At 40.7% G+C, this 27,259-nt stretch overlaps 1 protein-coding gene across 17 annotated transcripts in view; it reads right to left on the reverse strand.

The window, feature by feature from the left end:
* Positions 1-3,277: 3,277 nt before the first annotated feature.
* Positions 3,278-27,259, reverse strand: part of LOC111247651 (uncharacterized) — a 34,470-nt gene continuing 10,488 nt past the window's right edge. For 2 of the 17 annotated variants that reach the window (XR_015322848.1, XR_015322846.1), the window contains 8 exons: positions 22,238-22,793; positions 21,384-21,444; positions 12,025-12,137; positions 11,397-11,659; positions 9,298-11,016; positions 8,676-8,985; positions 5,853-7,917; positions 3,278-3,774 (listed from right to left, as the gene is read on the reverse strand). Coding sequence is in view for 1 of the 17 variants with exons in the window: in XM_086982326.1 (XP_086838452.1) it covers positions 11,455-11,659; positions 12,025-12,137; positions 12,926-12,946 (339 nt within the window). In the remaining 16 variants the exon portion in view is untranslated. The other 15 variants (XR_015322847.1, XR_015322851.1, XR_015322852.1 and 12 more) reach the window with 15 other exon arrangements.

The raw sequence follows: 27,259 nt of genomic DNA on the forward strand, positions 1-27,259 counted from the left end.
CCCAGAAGCATGAGAAAACGGAGCCCATCGACCGCCAAGCAGTGGATCTCGTATCGTATAAAGCAGGACGCCACCTAATACCGGTCCGGTCAGCAATAATAGTGCTGATAGACATAGCAGTAGCAGTAGTAGCAGCAGCAGCAGCAGCAGCAGCAGCAGCAGCCGCCAAAACAACAGAAGTAATCTGCTGACCGTTGTACTTAAAACGGACTATTTAACGAGCCCAGAAGAAAGTGATACCCATTGCACAATCGTTTTGACATTATTGGGGTTTGGCATAGAGAGAAACTAGCCGGTAATTTGCTCTACGTTGAGCGTGTCAGGAGACTGAAGTTTGGTGGCCATTATTAAAAATAATAATATTAATAATAACTATCATAAAGCTACATCTAGGCATCGTTACGAGCACTTGTAGCAAATGGCTGTCAGTCGATGTAGCAAGCTTCATTGACAATCATCATACATTTTCCATAATAATCTATTCTTATCTAGCGTTATTGAGTTCTTTATACAGATGTCTGTAAACAAGTGGCCATAAACGATGGGTGGTCGTGCTATTGCCCTGTATCGTAATAGTATCTCGTTATCGTACTCCACGATTATCATCTATTCTGATGTTATTTATAAACGTAACAATATTCAGATCACTTCTATGCACAGGCATAAATCCAGATATGAAAACATCATAGACCTTTCATAGCAACACGGAAATATCTAAGTATATCATAAGCTGGTTTCAATAAATAAATACATAGATATTCTGGTACAGCGTCAGCTTGTAGCACTAGCCTCCAATAATATGTGTCTTACGCATACCATACGAAAGCATCGCGCAAAGATTCAAGACCAGAACTGGCGACAATTGTACATCGATGCTCTCTCTAAGATTGGTAAATGTTGAAATGGAGTGTTCGTGGCAGACTCTCGCCGAAATGGAAGTAACAAACAACAGCCGTTGCGCTAAGGTGAACACTCTCCCTATTACTTAAGCGTTATTCGGGGTCCGTCATTTGCTCGTTGTCACAGCATCATATATGAATTCCAAACGAGCAGAGATCAATGAGTACACCAGGAAGAAAAGAAGATATGAAGAACAATTTAACATGCTATGACGATGCTCCATGTTTCTCCCGCGCTTTTTCCCTTCCACTTCCTCCGTCCACAACGAAGCGCTGTGGAAAAAAAGCCAACGAAGTCATTGCCAGCAGGACGCCGATGACAACTACATGAGCGGTGCCATGACAATTATAATCATCATCGGCAGCAGCGGTACTACTGCTGCCAACGTACGACATTATCGCTCTCATCTCATCGTAGTATTCAAAACGTTTTGGCCTTGCAGATTTACTTGTACATCTGAAGGGCATAGAGATAAAAGAAAACTTTGTGGGCGTATGCGTGCAATCCTGCTCGCTGATGTTTACGAGTTGTCCTACGGAAGACGTTCGGCAACAATTTTGCTTTTCATCTGGATCTGTTTCGTATGCGCGTCGGCTATGTTTTTCGTTGTCTTCAGTTAAATTTTTCGCTTTGCCGCTACCACGGGTACCTGTAATGTATTTTGACGTACAACATTGCTTCGATATCGTTTCGAAAAACACCGCATGTGAAAACGATATGGAATTGCTTTATAAGCCTTAAGACATTTTCGTGCTCGTATATACAGAATGAATCCGAGATAAAAGAACGCGAACTTTACCTCGTACAGAATAATAATAACAGATAGATGGACATATCCCGTCGCTACTAATTAAGCTTGGATTGATTTTGCCCTATTAATATCAACGTTTCTGGATCGATTCTGACCGTGGCATGATTGCTTAGCGTTATTTTTACATACACACACGACAGCTGCTAGGAATACTTTTTCCTTTCAGCTCAGTCATTGATTTCTTGTTATCAGTGAATTATAGCGAACGAGGACATGTATGGGTTACGAGATCTTGTTATTGAAGAGACAGTGTGTTTCGACTGGAGACGAGAAATACGCTTCAATAGAGTAAAAGCGAATATTATAGTATAACTCATTCTAGAAAAAACAAATTATAGCGAGATCATCGGGTCAGCTGGCCTTGATCCAGTCCTGCAAGAACGTTTAAATTACAATAAATTACCACAAGAGATATTGTGCATGAAAAAACAAGCGAGCATCATTTTCGATAGCTAGAACGAAAATGAGCATAGAGAAAGCAGTAACGGAAGTTGTTTTCAAGTGCGGTTTTTCTCGTTCATTGTTGAACTTGAAGATGCGTTCGACCCTCATCTGTCCATGAATGAAACTAACCACGCTTGACCTATGCTGGCAGTACATGCGGGTACCATGTAAGCGGCGAAGTCAAGCATCTTCATAAAAATGTGTGACTTTGTTGCGCATTTCCGAGGCACATATGTATTAGAACTGAAAAACTCCTTCTTTTTCTGTCATGATGTTCGCTAATATCTGTCTTGTCCTGTACCAACGTACACGCACAAACGATGATTGGAGACACCGTATGAAACAGACGGACTTCAGGTGGGAACAATTGCTCTTCATTCGTATAAGATTAGAAGGGAATACATTTTCTGTCATTCATTATGGTAATCGATAGGTTTGCAATATTATACAGCGTATGTGATGGCCATTTTTGTTTATCTATGTTTCTAATCTTTATAGTTGACAAATTTTTTACTGCTCCGACACCATTTTTATCTGGTTGGCAATCAGCTGATCAGTGATAAAAATGTTTAATTCTTGTGTACCCTGATTTTTTATGCGGGAAAGAAGTCGTCCATATTAATCAGCTGGCAAAGCGTACCTTTTGACGCAATCACTTTATTAGCTTTCCTCCAGCAACGATTACAACGGTGCGTATATGTGAATTTCATATTATATCATGTTCTAATTCAGGGCTCTATTATATTTAGCTAGCATTTTCTCCGTCGTTCCTCTCGATCACTGGATCCAGTTAGAAATCAGAGTACTATGAAAGCGGATTCGAAAATTTTGCAGATAAATCGCAACTTCGTATCTGCGATCTAAGAAAAAAGTATATATATAAACCATTTAAGTATAAACAGCTAACGGAAACGAGACGTGCATAGATATTAGCTACTCTAATATCAATGGATAAAGATGTCGTGTAATGAAAAATCCACTTGATCAATATTCGGAGTTACCTAGTTGCTCTAGGCTCTACGAGTGGCACTGCGGTGTACAGTTAGGACGACAAATGGCACCTATAGGCCAACGCTAGTTTTCTTTAGCCGGAATAATTTGCCAATAAAAAGTCGTAACGAGTGTAAGCAAAAAAAAACATTGTTTCTATCTTTTTATTATCTTATATCATGGCTACACAATGCAGAACTTAACAATAGCAATATTTTCAATCATTCAATTACTCATAGTTAAGATTTATCATAGCGACGGACGCACGAAAAAAACGTTTTTACATAAACAATATACGTACATTCATGTAATATAAAGCCTATGTTGAAGCGCATTTAGCAATTCTAATTGGCGCAATATTTTTATTTTTTACGTTACACAGCAATATTGGTGCTTTTCGTTATGACGTGAACCTTTTGCTTGGCCCTCGTTTATTCATTGTAGAATTTTAACAATATTTATTTTTAGCTTTTAATTTTTAGCTGTAGGCGGTTCGTTGCATTTGCTTAACTTAGGTTAAATAGCATACGGCGAGCTTTCCCACACCTCGTTTCCGTTGCAGAACGTTCCTGGTTTCAGTCCGTTTTCGTAGATATTGACCTGTGGTGCATGAATGCGCCAACGATTCCCTAACAGGATCAGAACGAACATCGTTAATTGTTAGCACCACGCCTGGGCCACTCACTCAGATTTGTGCCTTCACTATGCTGGGTGCCAACGTCAATTTCTTACCGGACACTGACTCCGATCACGTTCACGACTATGTGTACGCACTCATAGAAGTGCACAGCGTAGATAGCAAAATGCACGAAATCATCGTGAGGCACCCATACGTAACGGTGACGTTTGCAGGCGCTAGGTATCGATGCTGTACATCAGTATACTAATAATGGTAGACGGTATCTCTGTACTTCGAATTGTTTAAGATGTATTTACGGGATGATTTGATCTTTATGTTGAACGTTTTATATACCCAAAAAGTGCTTTCTACTATTATTATGCACGTGCTGTTTCTAACGAAGCATGACCAAATTTCATTACTAGACTACACGTGTAACAAACAAACAAAAAATGCGAAAGATGGGCACGCGTCGGTAGCCTATAGTACTTTTATAACTTTTTATGCAAACGAATTCTTTTTGCTTTCACGGTATTTGTCAGGTAGAAATCCAAAGCAAAACTCCAAACATTGCACGAAAATACATGTAATAGATAGCTAGAACCATTATTTTCGTTACCACATACAAGCCGCGAAAACTTTGAGCCCGTGTCAGCAGAAACGAGCCCAACTCCTTAGTTTTATTTAAGACTTACCCTTTGATTCCGCTAATAATCAAGTTTTAGTTGTAAATAAAAGAATTAGAATGAAATTGCAAATCTAGGTAGACGTTACACGCTGCACGTTTCATTCTCTGTTTAAACGCTCTACACGTCAATCTGGTCACGTTGGCACGGTGAGGGGAAAATTTAATATACCCTTCATGCAATTCATGGAAGGCGCTAAAACGCTGCCTAGATGCAATCCCTTTATAGTGACGCTTCACTTAACACGCAGGTCTGGATTAAATGAAATATTCACTTCTTGTGGTTTTAAGCTCGGCATGAATATTTGCTCGCTAATATCAATACCCCGCCTGCCGTACCAAGCATAATCGGCTTCACAATACTTTACGACAGATGCGCCACGTATTCATTGTTTGTGGTGAACGTCGATAGCGTTGGCGATGAGATGTGGCACACCCAGTCCTGCTCATTGAGTGCAAGAATACCGTACGAAATATCATTTGGGGCAACCCGAAGGGCCCCTCCGATCGATTGATGTAACTGCCTAGGGGGAGGTGCTTTGATCGATGCGACTGGACTTTAGTTTGACAGAACGTCAAAACAGAGAGTGCCGTTTAGCTTATTCACAAAAATCTACAACACACGGGCAAACATTTGCTTGTAATCTAGGAATGATCTCGTTACGCATTTTTGCTCGAACGTGCCCCTAACTGCTAATTATATATACATACATGTTATACTGCATACAAGTATTACACAACGGTTTTCGTTCTCTAAAGATGTGTTGCCACAGTTGATTGAACAGATTTATCGCAAGAAGTATAGGGAATGAGACATATACAGAGAATGCCTCCTTATAAACATAGGAAATCATCTAGAAAATATAGATATCTCAGAGGTTTGCAGACTGCTTCTATAGTTCGCTTGGAAAGACCGCAGTTCGCAACTGAACGTTCATGTCGGAAATCTCAATGCAAAGTGGATAGGGCGAAGAGTGCTTAGCTAACTGAAAAAATAAAAGGTCTTTGGCGAGGTTCATAAAACATGGGCTTAATAGGGAACCAACCTTTTGATGTCATGATTAGAGGTGAATCAAGCCGGCTCACCTATCGCTAACGGTTTAAGTTCTAAGTCTGTATGATACACCTTCAACATAGACCGTATCAAACTCTCACAATTGAACAGCTGATAAATACCACATACTGTTATAGCTCGCAATGGGTTCTGACCCCCTAAAGATGGAATCGAACATAATTCACTTGAAAGCATCCTAAATACACACTTTTCAATACAGCCACTTCATAATACCTCTATGATCCGTAGTAGAATATTGTGTACTACGACAAAAAACACGATCGATCGCAGGATCAATAAAAACATCGATGTTTGCTTGTGCGAAACGTTTATAAGTATTTTGTCTTACCGGCTAGCTAAAAGGGTTGCCGTGAGAGATGCTTAGAATATAAAATTGGTTTCCCTTTTGTCTCAGAGCTGATTCGTAGCGCTAATTCTTCGAATAGAATACAGAATCAACGAGACGTTAACATGCTGAACAGTAATACCGTGAAGCGGAGAAAACTTCACTCGGTATATGGCCTGCAGAAAATATAAGAACCACATTCAAGTGGGCAATACGTAAAATCGAGTGCTCTACGAAGCATTGTGGAAAGTTGACCAATGTTTTTATCACTGATGATAATATTTAGGTGTCGGCATCAGGCTGTTGGCTTTAATCAATAATTTTTGCCTTTTCAAAAAAAAAACACATCATTTTTTCTCTGAGATAAGTGATCGGCTTTGAATACGAAGTCTATGGGGTGTCAGCTGCAGATAAATTGATTTAATTGAACGGTACTAAGCATAGACTTTCACACATAATTAGCAAATGTGAGGTGCGTAAATACATAAATACTGAACGAGTCATGACGAACATATGAGAAGCTTAACTCATTAGTTTGAAAACCTTCTGTTATTTGTCGTCAATGGAAAATTATATATATGCACAAGTGCGTGAATTTACGATAGAATGACGATCAATTCCAGTACTTGCGCAAAATTCTGCTACTGATCGAGTATTCCTAGCACTCGAGAGAGTTTTAAGTTAGCAATGGATAAGAAAAAAATGACTGATTGTTATCCGGTAGTCGGTAACTCGAATCAAATCTATCCATATGGTTTAATCGTCACGCTTGTTTGCAGCGAAAGCTTACAACGGCGCTGTAAATACCAGGGAGGCCACTCTGGTACGGGGGACTGGCAAGGTGCGACTTTAGCTTTAGATTGTATTGCTCAATTATTGTTAGAGTTCGGTTACACAGATGACGAGGCGAGAAGACTCATACAGATAACTCGAGAAGGAAGATGCTGGCAAACCCAACGGCCGAAGAATGCCAGAGAGATCGAAGTGGTCGCTGCCCAAATGTATAAGATCAGCGAGGAATTACACGAAATTCAAGAAAAATGGTTTCGAAGAAGAGCGGCGAAGGGAATTGACGAGGATGACCGGAAAAAGGCTGAAGATATTCGCCGCTGTATTGACAAGATTCTCAACTTACGGCTACCACTGGATGAGATCGTTAGGTACGATATTGATCAAGCCCTCGACTTGATTCCTTCGAGTACTATCATGGCCGAAGCGATGGATTTTATGGATAGTGAGGGAGAACGTACGAGCGACGCTGACGACTCTTCCTAGGAGGCATCATGTTGACTCTTTTAATCCGACCAGCACTCATTAGGTACTTTGGAGGATGGTTACTACATCGCATTTCCGCTTATACTCGCGGTCGACGAATTTTCGTGATCTATGTAAAGGGTGCTCATGTATTCCAGTATTTATCGCCTATAATCAGATTGCTTGGGTCGTGTATTATGTAAAACGACATGCACACCTCGCCTACGAGGGTTTGTCAGGTGACTCATTATACAATACAGAAACATTTCGGTAAGTCTCTGAAAATACACGATAGGTTCTACTTTACAAGTTTATTTACATAAACGTAGAGTACATTAATATATTCATAGTAATAATTACATTAAAACAGGGTACTACTGGATAAACGTATGTACATGGGTTGAGTCAAATAAACTGAGAGCAAAAATTACTTTTATTGCCAGATGGATATTACCGACCGACCGTAATACAGTATTTTCAATTATTTTATTTAATACGACTTAAGTACTTGCGACGGATTCGAAGAGACATTAATGAACACGCTTTCGACAGAAAGCGTGCTCATTAATGTCTCTATTTTAATATATATATATATATATTATATATATATATATATATATATATATATATTAATAACGCTTTCGATCGAACGTGTCAGCTGTCGAAACTAATTAGGCCTCAAGGGCCTGGCTCAGAATGACAATGCCACTTTTGTCTGTTGTGATAACGGATGAAGAGTGGGAGCTGTAGCAACGACAAAAACTGACGGGACTATGAGATGCAACTGCGGCGTTCTCCAGTGAAATTGTCACACCTGCTTGAGAAAAACGTTGAGTCTTATTGATTGAATCACATGGATAATTTTAGTGTAAAGGGATTAATTAGATGTGATACGGGCACGTAGGTCCTCATCAGCAGCTGAAGCAAAATTCTATATTCATAGTAATATGCAATTAGAATACGGGGACTGGGCATTCATTATAATTTAGCCTTTTTTTTTACGCGAAGGGTTCAGATACAAATTGTGCCTTTTCTAGCTTAATTAATTTTAACGTAGTGACGTTTCGCTTCAAGCAGCACAATCGCGCTCCGTTAACCTTCGCTACGATTGTCTCAAACCATCAAAAATTGCAACAACTCCGACCCAGAATATTTTATTTTGCCAAGTAGGTATTTCATTAACCCGTGCAGACGAGCCAACGTTAAAAATCGTCTCAATGTAGCAGGTCAGTGACGTGACGATGGTTCACACACAAGCATGGCCTTTTTGGAAAAGTCGTTAGTATTTGCTTCTTATTTTACTGGAGTGAATGTTGCATTAACAGATACTGTCTGTATTGCACGGTTTTTGATAAATTTTCCTGTGGAACGTCCTAGAAACCGTGAAATTTCAAATGACAATGTATAAATCAGCCTCAAACTATCGACTGGGCTAGGATCGAGCAGCAGCGTGTCCTTGATGATTTGAGCTTTCAATGAACAGAGCGACAGTCTGCAGCTACATTATATGGGCACAACTTATATCCTCTCGTACAAAGACTATAGAGAAGTCAATGTGAATCGTCCACTTACGTCCATCAATCGGTGTTGCGGCGCTGCTAGAGTTATCGAAATTTTCGTCATGACGTTTGATAGCTGCTAGCGATGTTCTTTGCCGCTACATTCATGTATGTACGTCGTTCCTCTGCTTAGAACTGAGCACTCTTAGCAATCGTAGGTACTCCACTCAAGGTGGTCGTAGTGACGGCAAACGTGCACATGCGTATGTTGGAGATAAGCTTACCTGAACGACGCTAGCCGCCAGACCCAGACTCACCGATAACGAGTCCAAGATCCACTTGATTTTCTATCAAGCTACTGATAGATAGCTGATAATAGCTAGCTTTTTGGCAGAAAAAGAAAACGACAAGCGAATGAAACGGAAAATCAACAACCATAGCAGCGGCAGCCTTGGGCATTAAGAAAGACTGCGCGGCAATTACTATAACATCAACAACAAGCTACGATATCGTGCTGCATCGAAAAGGGAACAGTTGACATTTCAGTTAATGAAAATCTGGATATCGCAAGTATTTTACTTGTCACATTTTATGGGTAATACGAAATGTCTGGGTTTCTCACAGTTGCTAATCTGTGTGGCGTTCCAGTCGTACGACAATGTTTCTAAACGTTCGTGTAAATTGGGACTACTTACCTTCGCTGTTGGGTGTGGTGAGATAACCGTGTCTTCGTAAGAGCGAAGACAGTCGATTGTACGTAAGAAGCTTCCACAAACGTAGTTATTCACTCAGGTTGTTGTATCGTAGCGACAGTGGTACGGGCCGGATAAGTAGCAAGTGGAGCTTGGCCCACGTGTTACCTGGCGCCTGTATTGGCTTTGCCTAGCGTTTGAACGGGCAATGGTAGAAGCGGTGACGTCGGCGTTCTTTGAACTCGTCTGTCGATTGTTGGCTGAATCGTCAACCCAATAGACTTTGCGGCTTAAAAATGCTACTGCTATCACAGCCAACGGTAGTCGCGCGGCGAAACTGACAGATAGAATTAATACACACAGAGCAACAACTATAGATAGCCGCGGACCCCTTCGAGTCCGTTAGGTAATCCACATTAGTGAGACATTTTGGTACAAGGACTATCCGAATAAGGCCCAGTACCTTCATGCAAGTAGGATAAATAAATGTAGCCAGCATCATCGTATCAATTAATCGTGTTAATATGTATTCTATTGTACAACATTACAATGAAGCCGCGCGCACGTTTATACCAATCTAACACTTCAGCTAAACCCTACAAACGTTTGAGGCCTAACTCAGACTAAGTCACAATTCATAGATTCAGATCTAAAACAGGGCCCGTTTAACTATATTTAATATTGGAAAGCTGTGTTTTTATCAATGATCTTTTACAGAATGGAAATGTTTTGTCATTGTGCACCGTAACATTATGAAGCTGCATCCTGGAAAGGAATAGTTGTTGAGTGTCATTCGGGGTTTTTCTTAAGCTCATCCGCATCGAGCACAAAGCGGACAGTTTGTCATTAGTCCTACGACTGGTGGTAATACCAATATAACCGGTTTGTTTTGGAAATTAAACCAATAATGGGGCGCCGAAGGTCACTTCGTGCTATTTCAGATGCTGAACAAAAAATTTCATTTCATTTTCAGAATTGTCAGTTATGAACTAATCTCAGAAGGTAAACGAAATTTACTGCGGTAGACGATCTTCTTTCTATGTGGCCTGACCTCAGAACACCTATATCTGTGTACTGTGGTTTGAAAAATTACTTTGTTTAGGTTAAAACGTTACGATGGTCGCCGTTGAACACAGTCGTCAAGCTGATTATATTACTGGCGTTAAACTCTGCGAGATGCTATAGTCTCATGTTTGCTACGCTCAAATGTAAAAAAAGCGATTTTGCTAAACTCACAAATAACAATAGTCTGCTTAAAATAGCTCTCGCTAGCGCTACGATCGTTCTTAACGGGAAAAATATATTAGGAGTAAGTGTACACTTCGCAGCTGATGTACCCATGTAATGGAATCGTGCAAAGGTCGTTGATGTTAGACCGAAATAAGCAGCTGGAAAATGAGCCCGCTACTGGAGCAGAGCCTCTATCCCGTGACAACAACAACAACAACAACAACTAGATGATGACAATAGTGTTTCGGTAAAGAAAACGATGCAAGTCCGGTTCCGGGACTTCGGCTAGTTTTGCTGTTGCTACACCTGCCTATGAGGTGGTAATCTATCGGCAACAACAGAGACGCGGCGGTCGCAGCAACGAAAGAGACGATAATAGCAGTATAGTTGAGTCTGCGAACTTTTACTATACCATACTGCGGACGTAACGATTTACTGGCTGATGCACCTCTTGTCCCTCTAACTAGGATATACAGGCCGCCGCCGCTCCCGCTGAAAGGGAAAGGACACGTTACGAAAACGGCTTTCAGCCATCACGCTACTTTAGAAGATAACTCTTAGGCGTGACATCTAGAAAACTAAACAAACAAAGCGCGGGAGGAAGCAGAGTCGACGCTAGAGTGAAAGAACGTCGCTGGTCTGAAGTGCCCGTTTTTCTGTAACATATATATGATTTATCTAAACAATGCCTGTCCGCCGCGGCCTGCTGAGCGCAATTCGTAGATAGTTATTTGTTGTAGATTCGATGCTTTACGTACTGACTGCATGTAACTTAGCTTTGTCTATCGTACAACAAAGATAAGAAGAGGAAGGTCGTCCTATCAATTTCACTACCTAGGTACGCAACGGATGTTAGTCCGATTGTTAACTACCATATAGTTGCATTGAATAAAAAAACTATACGCGATCCGTCGGTAGTAAGGTCTACTCCTAAGCGCACGTGGTTAACTCCAACGTGCGACTGAATGGTGTACTTGCTTCGCGAAAACGGTCACCGCGTATCGTTCCCGTAGCAACAAAGTTTGCAGCATTATAGAAATCGTTCGGAACTCTCGTGATCGTCTCGTTTCTTACGTACGGCTGCTTGTCCTGCCACTTAGATGTGGTAAGAAGCAGTGACAAACGCGGAATACGCCTGTGGGTAGAATCGAGTTGTTAGTCTAGAACGTGTTGCTAATATTGTTTCTGTAGTAATGGGTTTTCTTCAAATTACCCGTCGACAATAACCCCCCACATCTACACTTAACGAACCACAGCCCGAAATCATATTGATTATTGGTAGTTTATCATAATCTCTTTCATTCGTGAGTATTACCCACTGACAGGTAGATGTCTGGAACGCAAAGGGTCTAGATCGTATACGAAAAACATACACTGATCGAGTGTGATTAGTCCGCTGTGGCGGTCATTCCCCTATATTTTGCCATACAATGGCTTTCTAGATAGATACTAAATCGATGTGCTGTGCCCGTACGGATGGTTTGGGCAGCGTTCACGTACCGTAATGTATTGCCAAGCATTGAAGAACGATGACCATTTTCTATACCCTGTGTATATACGCAGAGGCAAAATCTTCGAAGAAAACGGCAAGCGAGTATGAAATTGATCGACACCTGCGGGATTTTATATGTGCGTACATGTATGCTGTTAGAAAGATTGTCTTTTCGCTTATGTAATTGTAATATGTCGTTTTTCTTTTTCGGTGCTTGTGCCTCTCGATGTGGTTGCAGTGCCAGCGTTCTAGTTCTGTGAGACCCATTGCTACTGTCAGTACCTTTACTGTGTGTTATTTTAGTAGGATAGACTAATAACGGTATTCGAGCTTAATCCAGTTGCGGTGGGCATGTACATGTCACAAATGCAAACAAATCGAGCTCAGAAATAGAAAATGATTTTCTCATACGAGCATAGAGCCATGTTGGATGGAAGATTATTTAGAAGCAATTTGATCAAAATGTCTTTACGGCAACGCCAAAGAGCCTTTAAGTTGTTCATAGATGTATGTAGCTTAGATTCACCTGTTACATTGTTTTAATTTGTTTTGATGAAGCGACTACAGATGTTGAAAATGTGGTGTTTGAAGAAAACAGTATTGTAATATATGCTGTAGCAGAATTATGCAATTAGTAGGACGAAAGCTAGGATTTAACTACTAGAAAATTGATTTTTGACAACTTTACTTTTTGATTCCGCATTATCGGTATATATATATATATATATATATAGTTATGTGTTCAAACATGTTTGCAGATATAATTATTTTGTAATTTTTTTCACATACTGCTAGTTACTTGGTCACGAGTTAGTGCGCTATGGCTATTTTGTATTATATCTATTTCGAAATTATACATATATATATGTAGCCTTCGTTCAGTCTGCTACGTACGTCATCACAGCTGACCTTGTTAACTTTTTGCATCATCGTAGTCTTTTGAAGCGAAGATGAAGCGGCCTTGGTTTATCCAGAGCTTTTCATTAGGCAAACGGAAGCCTAAATACGTACAGAGTTAATACGCTGACAGCTGGTAGTGTACTGTGAGTTCGACGCTGGTCTGATGAGCGCAATGGAGCTACTAAAATTTATATTAGACCCATTCCCTGCTGCATTCGACCGGTTGGTACTTTTTTACAAGTAATCGATTATATCACAAAGGGGTATGGTTGGCATTCTATTTCTATATCTAGTAACAGGCATTGCTAACCCTGTCATGGTTTCATTTCATACTTTACGACCATTAAAATATAATATTTATAAAATGACGCAATAAACGAATAAATAGAAGCTTGACGCTGTCCGTCTCCTTTCAAAACATAAAGATTAATTATAGTTTAAAAGGTTAATTAGTTATTAGGTATTTCGTCGGTTTCTATCTCCTTGGCCGAAGTCGAGCCCTTGTAGTTCTACATGAACGATTCTAGGCATTAGAAATAATGATTTCTCTATATGCGGCTTTAATCGCAAGATGTCGACGGGTGTTGCCGTTCTTGCTTTGAATGCCGGCATCCGTCGAGCCAATGTTGAAGAGATCTCTTACTGCCACTATAGAATAAACGGTCACACTGATTATAGAAACAGCAGAAGGTACAGCCTCGGTTGTGTGACAAAATCCGCCTTCGGTAGGTGTTGATTAATTCGCCCATCCAACCGTTAGTTATTTATGCCCTTGGCAGATGTTAGTAAATAATGCTTTTAATAAACCCCTTTGCAATGATTGATTGTCTTACTGCTGCAAAGTGATCTCACTCTGAGGGCATCCGAATCGATCGGGTATTACTTAGAAACGCGTATGCATGACTAACATATATTCGAAGAAAGCACGAATTCCAGCAACGGATGGATACCAGTCGAATGTTATACAGTCACCTTTAAGGACAAACCGCTCCTCACAATGATGCTGATCACAGGCGTACTGCCTTGAAAAATACATAAAGCTACGTTTAGATACAGGCATATAGATCGATAGTTCGAGAATCACAATGAGATGTTCATAATAGTTCATTACGTCTGCGTTCTTTTTAAACTTGCAATGAGCTTTAGGGCATGCGCCGGGCCCACTACTTGCAATACAAAGCTTTCTATTCTATTAAGAGCTCCATTGTTGAACAATAGATATTATTATTTTATTAGATGTATCAACTCTAGATGTAGTCTTCCATTGTATTAGTGTAAACGTACCGCATCGCCCTGAAGAGCTCCACTCATATTATACTGAAGTTATCCTGCTTAGTCCAACTTAGAAGCTCGCGACTCACTAGAGGCAAGCGGAATTTTTCCCTAAAATTAGCGTTATGGCAAGCGCAGGTGTATGCGCGAAGAGCTGGACTCCCGCTGTGCGTTACTCCAACGCGCCGCTTCTCGGTTTTTTCAATCTTCTTGAGAAACCAGTTAAGTAAACAATTCCGAGCATTAGGTCTAGAACGTCGTTATATATTATTTTACCAGATCCTTTTAAGCGAACTGTGTCAGTAGTTTGTGTTTTGCATAGGTAAAATAACATGTTTTCTAACTTTTTTTTGCCGTAAATTAGCTAAAACTGAACCCGCTCTTGAACTTGAAAAATTAAATAGCAGCAATGATGATAATAATGTTGGCACGACTATGCGACACACTCTATAATGATAGTGGGTAATAAGTAGTGCAACAAGATGCCGTGATCGTATACATGGTTCGTCGTATACATACACGAACGATTAAACGTTGCCTTTATACTTTCGTCCGAAGACTGCTGCCGAAGTTGATCTACATAAAGTAAAAGTAAACAAACATCATAAACCAAAGTTTGTAGCTTTTTACTATTTTATTGAATTATTACCATACAATGATCTATACATAGATAAGTTGCTTATCGGCCACTTCGAAAAATCTTCTCACTGTCAAGGGTACCTGTGTCTCTGGACCCGTTGAGGACTCAAACGTAATACATACAAATGAGTTTTATCTAAAGATAATTTAAGGGAATCACACTCAAACAAAAGAGGGCTAGCCTCCATCGCCCCTTACAATGACAACTTTACAAGCGATAGATAACCTTTCACCTCGAAAGCAGCCTTCCATGCCTTCCTATAAAATTTCGAAATTCCCTCAAATAACCTTTTGTGCCCCGTTTCATTGATTTCGACTCTCTCAATTCAATCTCTATTATGGACCTTCCATTTTAACATGTAACCTATGTTCGTTGGAAGCCATGAAGCACTCGGAAACGGCCTCTAAAGACGGCCGATTTTAGATTTATAGTCTCTGAGGAAAATTCGTTCGGAACGTAAACATTGGGGAACAGCTGATTTTTTCATATGTTTTGAAAACGAACCCTTTTCGCCCGCCGTCGAACGAGCGTTTTTCTTTTGGAACGAATTGAGTTTCCACCAGTATTAAGAACTCGCGCCTGCGACGACTAACAAACAGCTCGCCGAAATGAAGGATTTCATCAATAAAAATTGGCTTAAAGGTGCTGCAGTGGATTGTTGAATACGGTATTTTTTCTCAGTCAGTTAATATAAGATTTACAATACCTTTTTGTTCTACACACAGTCTTTTTACTTAAAGGTATATATATACATATGATGGATTTCCTGGATCCTCTAGCGACTATCAAAATAAGAACTGTCTGCAAGCGGTCGTCAGAATGCACTACCGGTGCAAGATGGTTGACTGTCGAAGGCAATGAAACGACAAACCCACAAACAGATTTTATTACGTTTGTGGCGCGACAAAATCTAAACATCGAAAGCTGTCGACAAGAGGAACGTGACTAAAGGGAAGTGAAAAAGCGACACCTAAAGGAGCTGCTTCGAGCGCGGTTGCCTCTACTTTACGAGCTATTGGGATGGATACCAATGGACAGTGATAGGGTCCAAGTTCTTTTTGTGGCATGTTAAAGAACTTACATTCTATCCTAAAAATACTACTCTAATAACTGTGTAATGTGTTGTTGTTAAAAATCGTCGATATGAAATTTCCAATAAATGCATAAAAAATTCTACTTGATATAATTTAGATCGATCCTAGCTGAAGGAAAAGGTGACCATGCAGTGACAGACGATATCATCTAAACCTGGTTAATAGCCTAAAACGAATATCTATATAAATAAATTCAAAAGAGTTGCACCTCACGCCTAGAGACACCTCAAAATACACTGTAATTCAGATAAAACAGAGTTTTGTACCTTGCTCTGAACGCCACCGATTGGAGTTGCGTATAGTATCTTTATCATAATAAAAGTGTCGAAAGACTAATATAAGCTTTACCAATATTGAGAAAATAAAGCAGCAGGCCCATCGGCATAACAGATTACTTTCTAATCTCAGGATTGCATCGGCTCTCTTGCTATCTTGGATCCTCTTTTTTTTTTTTTTCTTTTTATAAAATCGCCTCCTCTCATCGATGATCCTCGTGTATTATTATCCGTCACGCATGGTTAATTCTAGCGTCACCAAACTTCGAGCTTTTCAAATTACTTTTGATTTTTGCTAAACAACATTTGTAGAGATGATCCGCTTCAACCGATTAATCTAGATAATTCCTAGCACATTCGGATCGGCTGAAAAAGCTCTGGACTAAATGTATATGTTCATATGTAAACGCTCACTAGTAAATCAGCGATGCCTAGCGTATAGCAACATCATCAAAAAGTAAAAAATACCATAACATAATGTAAAATAAGGTAATAAGGGTTGGCCAGAGCATGCGCAGTGTGCTAAGATTATAGACTTTTCAGTTTGGCACGTTCTTAATCAACGTGCCAAACAGGCCGTGTGTGGGCTTTAGTGACCTAAGTAAACAGATATCTTTCTTACATTCAATGAACATTTAATCGAACCGTTTACAAACAATAGTGAAAAAGAGCATCACCGTCATTTGCATATTATTACTGGTTTTCCCTCAAATCACTTGATAAACTATGACTCGCCTGGATCCCTTTTGCAAAGGCCCGTATGAAACAGCCTAATATTTGTTTTTAATCCATTATAGCGAAGTGACGATGGAGTCTTTTTCAAGAGTTTCTTCGTATTGAGCGATTTATAAAGTAGATCCGTTATCGACGGGGATATTACGCGTACATACTTCTAGTCTTAAATGTATGTCATGCACTATATATACTATAAAAAAAAATATACGTCTAACAAACATCTAACCATAAACGGTACATCATAATTCGGGGATAGAGTTATCTTTTTTTTTATTGAGACTCCACATGTAGTTGCTCAGCCATGCTGTAGGGAAATTGATTTTCGGCACCTGTGCAAGCGGTGGCCTGAAACCACTGAAGACAAATCTACCCACATAAACGTATCATTCTACTAGCAGCGTACCTAATTAGGCTGAATTTTCAAAAACAACGAGCTGAACTTGTTGTACTGCGTGCATTATGTACGTGGGTGCACGACTTAGCAAAGTATTTTGCGTATAAATAAATCATTTACAAAGCAAACTGTAAAATGCTACACATTTATTTGTTTGTCTGGGTTTCGATCAACAGCAAATCGTTCCACCCAGCTCCCCACCAGCAATGATTAAGATCAGCGAAGAAAACAAAAACCTATATTTAGGTTTGTTCAGAAGTAACAATGACGTTTAACGGTGTATGTAAACTGGAATAATCAACATTCATTAATCGGATATGTCTCCCTGTAGTGCGTTCAGCGCAAGTGCAAGTGAACTGTTTTCCTCAAATAGGTAATTAATAAAAGTTCGAAGCACTTTGAAAGTGGCAGTGATCGTCTGTGAAAAGCGCGCAGGTATGCCCTATGTTCTAGTACACAGAGTAGCTCCGGCGACCCCGCTAACATCCTCCACATTCGTATCGGCGCAGGTCTAAGCTTAGTGGTCTAGGGAGGATACAACTAGGGGGTAACGCAGAACTCCTCAGGCAGAAAGCGAACTTCGTCAAGCAGTGAACTATAGTTAGCACATTATGATCAAACAGCGAAGAACTATTCCGGCTACGCCTTTCTTTAGCGTACGGCTAAAAGCGATAGGTAGCGTAGAATTCCAACGAGCCAATAACCACACCTAGCCCAGATATATTATAGGCTGCAGGTATTTGGTTAAACTTGTATACTCAGCAGAGTAGTTCCCATTTATACGCATCATCATCATATTGCGTATTAATGGAGCCGGTAAGTTTAGCCAATAGCTACCACGTGGTGTACATACAAACTTCGCAAGCCGTTAGGTCAGCCTTTTGCTCATGTTGTACCTATAGGACGCAAAGTTAAGAGGGTAACACGATTCTATTCTTCTCAGGGCACACACTCGTCGAATTTCTCCTTGACGCGAGATTAAAGCCAACTTTCTGCCAGGGTCTTGTATTATTAGCACCACACGTGCGATTTCTGTTTGATCCTCACAAAGCCTTTCCTAGGTCGGTATCCCCGAAGAGGTCGCTACTATTACGTGGCATATAAAGTCAATGCACGCACGCGCCGACTAAAGGGTAAACATTGTTAATAAGGGCGCGACGTCGCAAACGTGGGTGGAACAAATTCGCTGCATGTAATTGAGCATGACCGCTTACAGCTTGGGCGATCGCGACGCGTCGGAAGCGGGACACAGCTAAACTGTGGAGCCTTCTTATTTTCATATCGATGTATACGCATAATAGCAGGGTTAAAGCATATGGCAACGGGAGGTGATGTAACTTTTACCACTGCCACGACGGTATTGCCATTTAATGCCAAATTAATTGATCATATGAATTCGCGCAAAGGCGACCATATCCATACGCACCGTGTTGCAAAACTAGTATAGCGTTCTATTTCTACTAAATTAATGTGTTCAGGGAAAGCTAGATTCTTCATGCTACCTTCCACAATGATACAGTTTGGCGTTCATTGAGGTGACGACTAAACACGGGTTGAATTCGTGGCGCGATACGCTATCCCGAAAGGCGACCTCAGAAGTGCTCTCTCGTCGTCACTTCGACGCATATGCGAAGCAACCTGAAATTCGCGTAGGACCTCGGCTATTTCCTGTACTAAAACTCAGAGCAGTGTCGTCGTTATCAGTGATTATTAATATCTAGGACTTGCAATAATCATTCTTCTCCAACAAATATGGCGAAATAATATATTTTACCTGAAACGGTTTCGTAGTGTAATGGGACTCTAACCGTCAAAAGAAACGTCAGTGAGAATATGGCTTTCATCAACCGCCGTGAACTCCTTGCACAGCGAGCAGGCGGTTAGTGACTAGTGAAACTGAGATTGTATTTCTTACCCAACCTGTTTCAATAATATGAAAAACGTGCGCAATACTTTGTAGTCTATAGCTACTTCGTGAGAGAATCTGTGTCGCTTACTGTTACAAAGTTCCATGTTTCTTTTCAAAAATTGATTACAGAACTCTTGGTTTGTCAGCTTATTCTTACGAATGACAGCCTTATTCTGTGCCCTTATCCGGATCCTACAGTTACAAAGATCTTCTGTACGGCTAGGGACTGCATTTTGCATGGCTAAGTAATAGCATGTAAGCGCAGGTAATTATCCTGCTTTCTCACTCTGTTCGTCGTGCTTTGTCTGACCGTTTTGAGTGATTGCCCTGTGATCTATGCCTACGTCGTCTAACGATGGAAACGGTGCTCTGCCTTACTCTGTCTTTAGCTGCTTAACAGAAAATGGTGCTGTATATCTTCACAGGACATAGTGCAAGCAAACTTTGGCCCCATTTTTCGGCCTAAATTTACATGTAAGATGGAAAGCCCTCACTAGTCATTGTAAAAGTGACTTACAATACAACTTAGGAAAAAGTTTAAGGGCTTAATCAAGGTATCTTGAACTGAAAAAGTTTAAACCATCTCCATGGGAACAATAGACCATCTTCTAAGCCAACCGACAGTACAGCTTCTTGGTGTGTCAATTATGTTGATCAAAACGTATTCTTAATAAATTAATCTGAGGAAAGATAGCAGTTCTTTGAAATTAGCAAGTATATTTCTTTCAAAAATAGCTATACAAAAAATAGTGACAGGCAAAACACGCAACTATTTCATGTACGCAGTCAGTAAACGTAAAAGTTAGCTATTACGATGTTCGATCTCAGGTGAACGTGTGCAGTGTGGACTATTGACAATCGCTGACGGGGATGCGTTCATTTTTTTCACTTTTCTCTGACCAAGCTTTGCTAACGGTTCGAAGTGCTATTTGGCCAACGGCGTAGTTGAGGAATACGGTGTGCGAACTGGGTTCTTAAACGTTTGACGCTGCTGCTGCTGCTGCAGCCAGCGTCGTTATGTTTTTGAACTCTTCAGACAGTCAATAAATGGCTATTGAAGTGATACTCCTTGAAATGACCGCTCAGTTCTTCTGAGTGATGTGCAAAATTTAACATCATGAAGCGACGAAGATGAGGGCTCACTACATCGTCAGATCGCATAATAGACTGTCCTCAGCTGCGATCGTCGAGATGTCAGAAATCATTGTGACTTTTCTGCATCTGAAACCGTTTCAAACGCAAGGGTCTCCCTAAGCAAGATATAGAATTTCTATCTCTGGACGCAGATATAAGGCTTAACTTTCAAAGTGTTAGTATTCGAATCGTGACGGTATTCGACCCGCCAGCAGCAGCAGCATGTCATGCACTTGACGACTGCGTTAGAGTCTACCATTTGCTTATGGTGCAAACAGCCTCGTCATTGGTCGAAAGTTTTAATTCTAACTAAGCACCCTAGTTTGCAGGCCATTACTGCATAGTGTCGATATCACGTTCTCAGACGTAAACCATCACGAAAGCTGCTAGCTCTTGATTCACATTTTATTCATGTCACTATCAAACCCGTAAGTACTCGATCTAAGTGTTACCACCGGCAGCCATCTACGGAGGAGTAGTTAAGCGCTGCCGGGAAAAACGGCAAAAAAATGTATGTCCCAAAGAGCCTCCAGAAATGCTTGGCTGACATTAGCTGAAATTATGACAGCATCGTTAACGAGAGTATTGTCTTGTGTACGGGCGAAGCAAGACAGGAATATATGATTATTGATCAAAGAAACTTCTTGCTGAAGTACTAGCACGTTCATCTCTAGGTGTCGATGCGGCACAACAGCGCAAGACTCGCGACCTCAAATTGTTATAGTAAACTTTCGAGCCATAATAATTCGACAGACATAAGTGACATTCCGTAAATCAAAAGCCCTTATTATTTTAGTACATTAGTGTAGATTAAGAGTGCTCAGTCCTTCTTCAGATCCAAACGAGAAAAGACCGCTGAACTTAGTCAAGTTCAGCGGTCTTTTCTCGTTTTATTTTTATAGTCAGGTCGTCCAGTAGGCACGCCCAAAATTGACATGCATCGTGGAGGGGAAGCTTGGCAACGCACTAAGGTAGCAAATTGTGTTTGAGAAATATACATACATATCTACTTACGTCTGGCGCAGCCTGTCCTCACCGTCGTCTTATCTGCGCCGATGAAGTCGTTGATCTAACACTGAAAAGCCATACGAGTAGCTTTGTTTACAGATAATTCGAATACTAACGATTGCTTTGGCGTTAGACATGTCCTAGACGCACACAGACAATACAGGCCATGTTCAGGCCATTATTGAAGGTTTACTTGTTTGCTCCCTGTGCTATTGTATTTGAATGTGTGTATAATGGTGTATTCGCCGCAGGCAATGTCGAAATTTATTATATATATAGATAATAAATGTATATAAGTTCGCGTGCGTCAGCAACTACGCGCCTGACAATGTGGCGGGTTTCGTCATTGACACTGCTTAGTGTTCATACCTATAGGAACCCGCCTGAGAAACAGCCGTGGCAGGTAACAATCACCTCCATGGCATAAATTAAGCTATATGGAAAACAGAAGAGCTCAACACGAACCGATTCATCAGTGTGAGAAAATGGCGGTCCACTGAGAAATTGATTAAAGGCAAAGATAAGTTTTTGTGTCTAACAACAAATGATTCCAGTGCGACGCCCCATTGTCCTTTATCAAAGGCGTGTAGACGCAGCGTAAACGAACCGCGTAAATAAATCACTAGAAATGAGCCAACGATATGATAATAGCTATATTGGGAAGTGACGCATTTACTTGGCAACGAACAAATTTTTGTATCATATTGGCTCTTTGTCGCCGTTCATAACCAAAAAGTGAACCTAGCTGGTTGCAGGAATATTTGAATTCTGCCTTTGAGTTTCGTTCAGGCAGGCAAAGGAAGGCATTAATTGGGCGACCTATTGAATCAACGAGGGCATCAAAATTACAATATGCAAACCTTTGATGCTCCTTCAGACGTGGCCCTCTCTAGTCGTTTCCTCTTCAGATTGTCGTCGTAGCCCCGATACATGGATCGCTCGTAAACTACGTAAAGTATTGATCAATCGTTGGGCAGAAACGCATTCGTTGGTCGACTCGGTACGAGATTTCTACCGAACTAGCTAGTATATTGTTCCCGAAAACTTCCTCAGTTATTCTGGCCGAACGAACAAAAAAATCCGAAACTGAATTATGACTCTTTGCCGCCCAGCCGAATTTGAGAAAGCCTACAAATGTTCTTTAGGTACTACGAAGGTCTCAACAGGCAGCACCCGATGAGCTCGGATATTCTCAAGCGAAATTCAAGACTTGTTAGTCTAAACTGAACAGTTAAAACCCGAAGTGGGACCGTCAATTGAAGATGGATGCCCGGTGATTTTCGGTTCAATCTGCTTCCTGCGGATGGACGGACGTGCTACATCTCATGAGATTACTGGCGTTTCCGTCGCTGAACCATGTCACTATATAACGCATGTCCAGATCACGTCACCGACATTACGATGACTGCTAAATCCCTAGAACGAATGATATTAGAAGGTTACAAAGGGATACTATCGACTATCAAAAATATAACATATTCAAACATCTATATAAACCTATATATAAACTATATATATAGTTGTGGGTAGACTAACTTCTAAGCATCCATGAGACACTTTAAAGGTGATTCTTACTACCAAAAATATTTTTAAAAAATAGTAATAATAACAGGTGTGTTGAATCCACTTTTAGATAGGCTAATTCGCAATGTGTCAAAGGGTAACGTATGCCAAATTTAAATTAAGAAGATAACTTGAAGTTTACTTGAAGGGAACTTACTGGCTACTGTTAACGCCGCTTGGGACTCCTATTATTGCACTCAGACTACCAGGCCAGGCTTATACCTTTGCATCTGTTAACTATATCGCTACCTGTCATTGATATTCACCGTGATAGCCGTATATATTGACGTATAGAAAATTGTGTTCGACCCATGCTTGCCTATTACTTTCTACAGTCTACATTCAAAATGGCCCAAGTTCGTACTTTGTGTGAAATCATAATTCATCTTCATCTGTACTGAAGCTTTATCATTGTGGTTGTCATGTTTGCTACTTTAGAATTATTCTTTTATGACACTTTGCTCGAGAAGGAGACCAATTGAAAAGCCCACAAGACAACAGGTTTAGGTGCTTTCACAAGAAGTTTTTAAGGAACCTAATTGAGAGAAGCCTATGATAGAATTGAACTAGCTTTCTATTGTTCTATAGGAATATTTCGCTCCAGATTACGCTTGCTCACTGCAGCGTTTGTGTCCGGCGACGAGTACTTCACTTCAATAGATAAGGTGATCCCACGACGTAACCCAAAAAGCGCACTAAATGAGACTAGCATTTTCGGGTTTTTCACTTACTCGAGCTTATTCATACGGCGGCAGTGTAAGAAGGATTTATGAAAATTACTCAGCAATCCAAGTAATATCTATGTAGATAATTTTGCTCGAAACAGCTTGTCATTGGCAACCGTTTATCAAGCGATTAGTCATTCCTACTGGGGATATATTAGCGTCACCTTAATTTGTGACAACTAAACGAAGAAGTAATTCTAATGCTACGGCACAGTATATGTGGGCAAAATATTCAGCACATATGTACCAGACACAGAAACATTATTACACCAAGAAAGCATGTACATCACATATGCCTTTTTATTGCGCAACTATTAGGGTCTACCCTTACCTCTTTCTGAATTGGCCGGTTCTGATGGGTTCGATTCTGTGGCAAGATGTGCAAGTTTCACCAACACAAACGAGTCCCGCGACAATGACCGAGAAATCTGTTATCTGTCGGACTATTGCACAGGAGGTGGACGAGCTTAAATCACGATTGCCAGGCGAAGGCTTGGCTGACGCACAAGCTGCCTAACTCCCAGCATCTTTGAATCGGAATTACGGTCGTGGAAACAAATGCTAATTTGCATGTCATCAGAAAGAAAACGTTACCACCAATGATTTAAAAGAGCCTTCTCCTTAGACATCCCTTCCTCCGGGGTGGGTAATAGTTGACAATTGATGGAGGAGGTTGGTCCGAAATCAGTCATTGGCTGACTGCACCAGGAACGCCGCAGTCGAAGTGCCACTGGAGCAGCGACAGCTTATCATTCGAAGGCACATAGGCAGGACAGACCGTAAGAATGTAAACAAGGAAAAATGGAGTAGCGAGAAATACACCCATCAAACCACTCGAAGGTTGCTTAAAAATAAGGGTTCAGGCAGGGAACAAGCAAACGTTCGCTTGGAAAATGTCACCGAACTGTTTGCCATAGATGGTCATTTTGACCAGCGGCTGCAGCTGGCGGGGCGGACCAGTGTTGTTTGAAATGAGGCGTCCATCTCGTAACGCTCGATTTGTGTCAAAGAAATCTTTAAAGAGGGTCGTCTCATGGTGATGTAAATGCTTCAGCTTTCGTTTTGAGCTTCGCTCAAGAAGCTGTTATTCTGAGTGATCGATAAATAGAAAGGCTAGTATTGATGCTCTTCTTATAAAATTATAGCGTATATATACATACAGCTTATTGTTTACAGTATATGAATGTCTCTCGAACACTCAGAAGATAAAGCAGTAATTTATTTGCTATGGACCCAATGGTGTATTAATTGTCACATCAGTGTAAAAGGGTAATTATCTAGCTTTTCTCATGAATGATTACGATAATTTGTCCATCAGGTGGGTCGCGTGTTCAGGCCGTCTAAGTAACAGAAAATACCTGGATTGATTTAGCCGTAATTGATGCGATCCTTCTTGAGGTTTGTTTCTTGAATCTATCACCGGTATTTTTACTATTTCTCTAAAAAGCACCTAAAAGTAAATTACTTTGTACAAAGTGCTTAGTTACTTATCAAAGGACGTTACTTTACAGGATTTCTACTACTAAGAGTACTACTTAGTTTTAAAGGCAGATATGGCTGCAGATTGAACGAGGTTTAATGCGGCCTCGAGAAATGGCTTCCGTCACAGCGACGAAATGTCGACGTTGGTTAGGTAATAAGAAGAGGTTAATCGTATCGCGTCGATGAGCACCTACACAATAGGAGATGGTCTCATTCTGATTACGGCTGCCTGGGTTGTCTACTGTCTTTGCATAAGGGCTAACTGCATGCTAATCTGATGCCGGTGACAGACCTGCACGTTTTAGCTCTGCCCTGCAGAAATTACTGCAAAATGTCCAAAAGTAGAAATGCTAAAAGGTTTTCGAGTAACATTATAGACGACAGGACCCTCTTACCAATGAGAGAAGGTTAGATGGATGATTTAGCCAAATTATCTGGCGGGTCCATCGTTCTGCTTCCGAGTTCAGAAAAACAACATGAGACATAAACGGTAACGAAAGCGAAGTAATTATAAGACATGGATTACCTCTTTAAGACAAGTAGATGCACGCGCGAACGTGTAGTTAGAATATGGTACGGTGACACGGAATCAATCTACAGTATAAGCCCGAAAAAAGTGTACAGTAAGCTAAAACTCAGACTCCTCAAACCACCTCTGGAACGAAGTACAGATCTAGGTCAGCAAGGCGGTCGATCTATCGTCCGTGCAGCACTAGAAGCAACCTCTTAAAGTCAAACGAGGCAAAATGAGATATCTGCAGGCATCACTACCGTAAACCAATATTAACAGTCACGGAACATAGCTGCTTCCATCATTTCGAGGCGCGGCACGTGTGCTTTTATCATTATAGTGGTGTTTGCAGGTGGAAACCGTACGCATTTGCATATGGCAAATATGGAAGCGTATAGGCAACTATCACACTACAGGACCGGCTTTCTACAACTCCGGCTAGCGAATCTGCCTGGCAAACGGCAGTCCGTAGGATAGGAAAAAAAAGCTCTGACATGCAGCCAACTAAGAGCAGTATGCCATTCCAGCTGTCTCATTTCTCTAACAGAGCAAAGAAGAAAAAGAAGATTACTGCCTTCCATTTTGCTAATAAGCAGCCTCGTATAGCCATCCCTATTTTCTATGAGAGGTAATCGTGCACTCACGCGCAAAAGGAGCTTACTGCACGCATGATTGAGATTACAGCAGTGGAAGAGGAGCTAAGAGGAGGGAATAGAATACATCGCTTTCGTCTCCAAAGTTCGAAGTATAGTTTGCTGAAAACTGGAGATAGGTTAAAGAAGTTCTGCTTACAATTGCTGCTAGTGACCTCCTAAACTTCGTCGCTGTAAAGTTTAGTGAAACAAAAAAAGCTGGCTGTAATAAATACAACCAATGCACTCGCCGATAATGAAGCCGCGTGAAACACACAAGCCAGAAGCGTTCTTGGATCTAAACGTGAATTTAGAGGAAACAGTCTGGATTAATGCCGGCGTGAAAAACGTTGGCATTCTAATCTCGGCAGGAGGTATGAAGCACTGACAATATCCTTTTTGGTTTCTGTGCAATTTACGGAATCTAAATGGTTCGTACAAATTTTTTATAAATCACTCTTGGCAAAGGAACTTTTGCAATCCGTTCATTGCAGAAGTATGGTTCACAAGTGTAGCTCAGCAGCACGTGAGAACCACACAGTTTTTGCCATACTTAATTTCGATCCCCTAAACACCAGTAGCGACGACTTTATTACTGCCCTATGACATAATTTTACGAGCGCGGTGGTCGCAATAAAATGGTAAGCGAGATCCCGCCTATCTAAGTTTAAGCAAGATGGCAACTTTTATTATCCAACATTGCGATACTGGATATAAGAAATGAACATTAGACTCGTTGTCTTTTCGTAGGTAAACAACTCGAATCAAAAGGCTTTAGATACATGTACTTGCTTAGTACATGTACTTGTTCAGATCTTGTCCGATATCACAGCCCACAGCCGAAAAAACTTTTTATACTTGGAGGTTAGGGTGTCTTACTTTTTGCTCGAGAAGGGAAAAATGGAAAGATCGATATCATACGAGATGGAAGGAGCTAACTTTCCTTCAATAGAACTCACTGATTGATGC

This window comes from Varroa destructor, unplaced genomic scaffold (assembly GCF_002443255.2).
Source record: "Varroa destructor unplaced genomic scaffold, Vdes_3.0 BEIS01000003.1, whole genome shotgun sequence".
NCBI classification, from domain to species: domain Eukaryota; kingdom Metazoa; phylum Arthropoda; class Arachnida; order Mesostigmata; family Varroidae; genus Varroa; species Varroa destructor.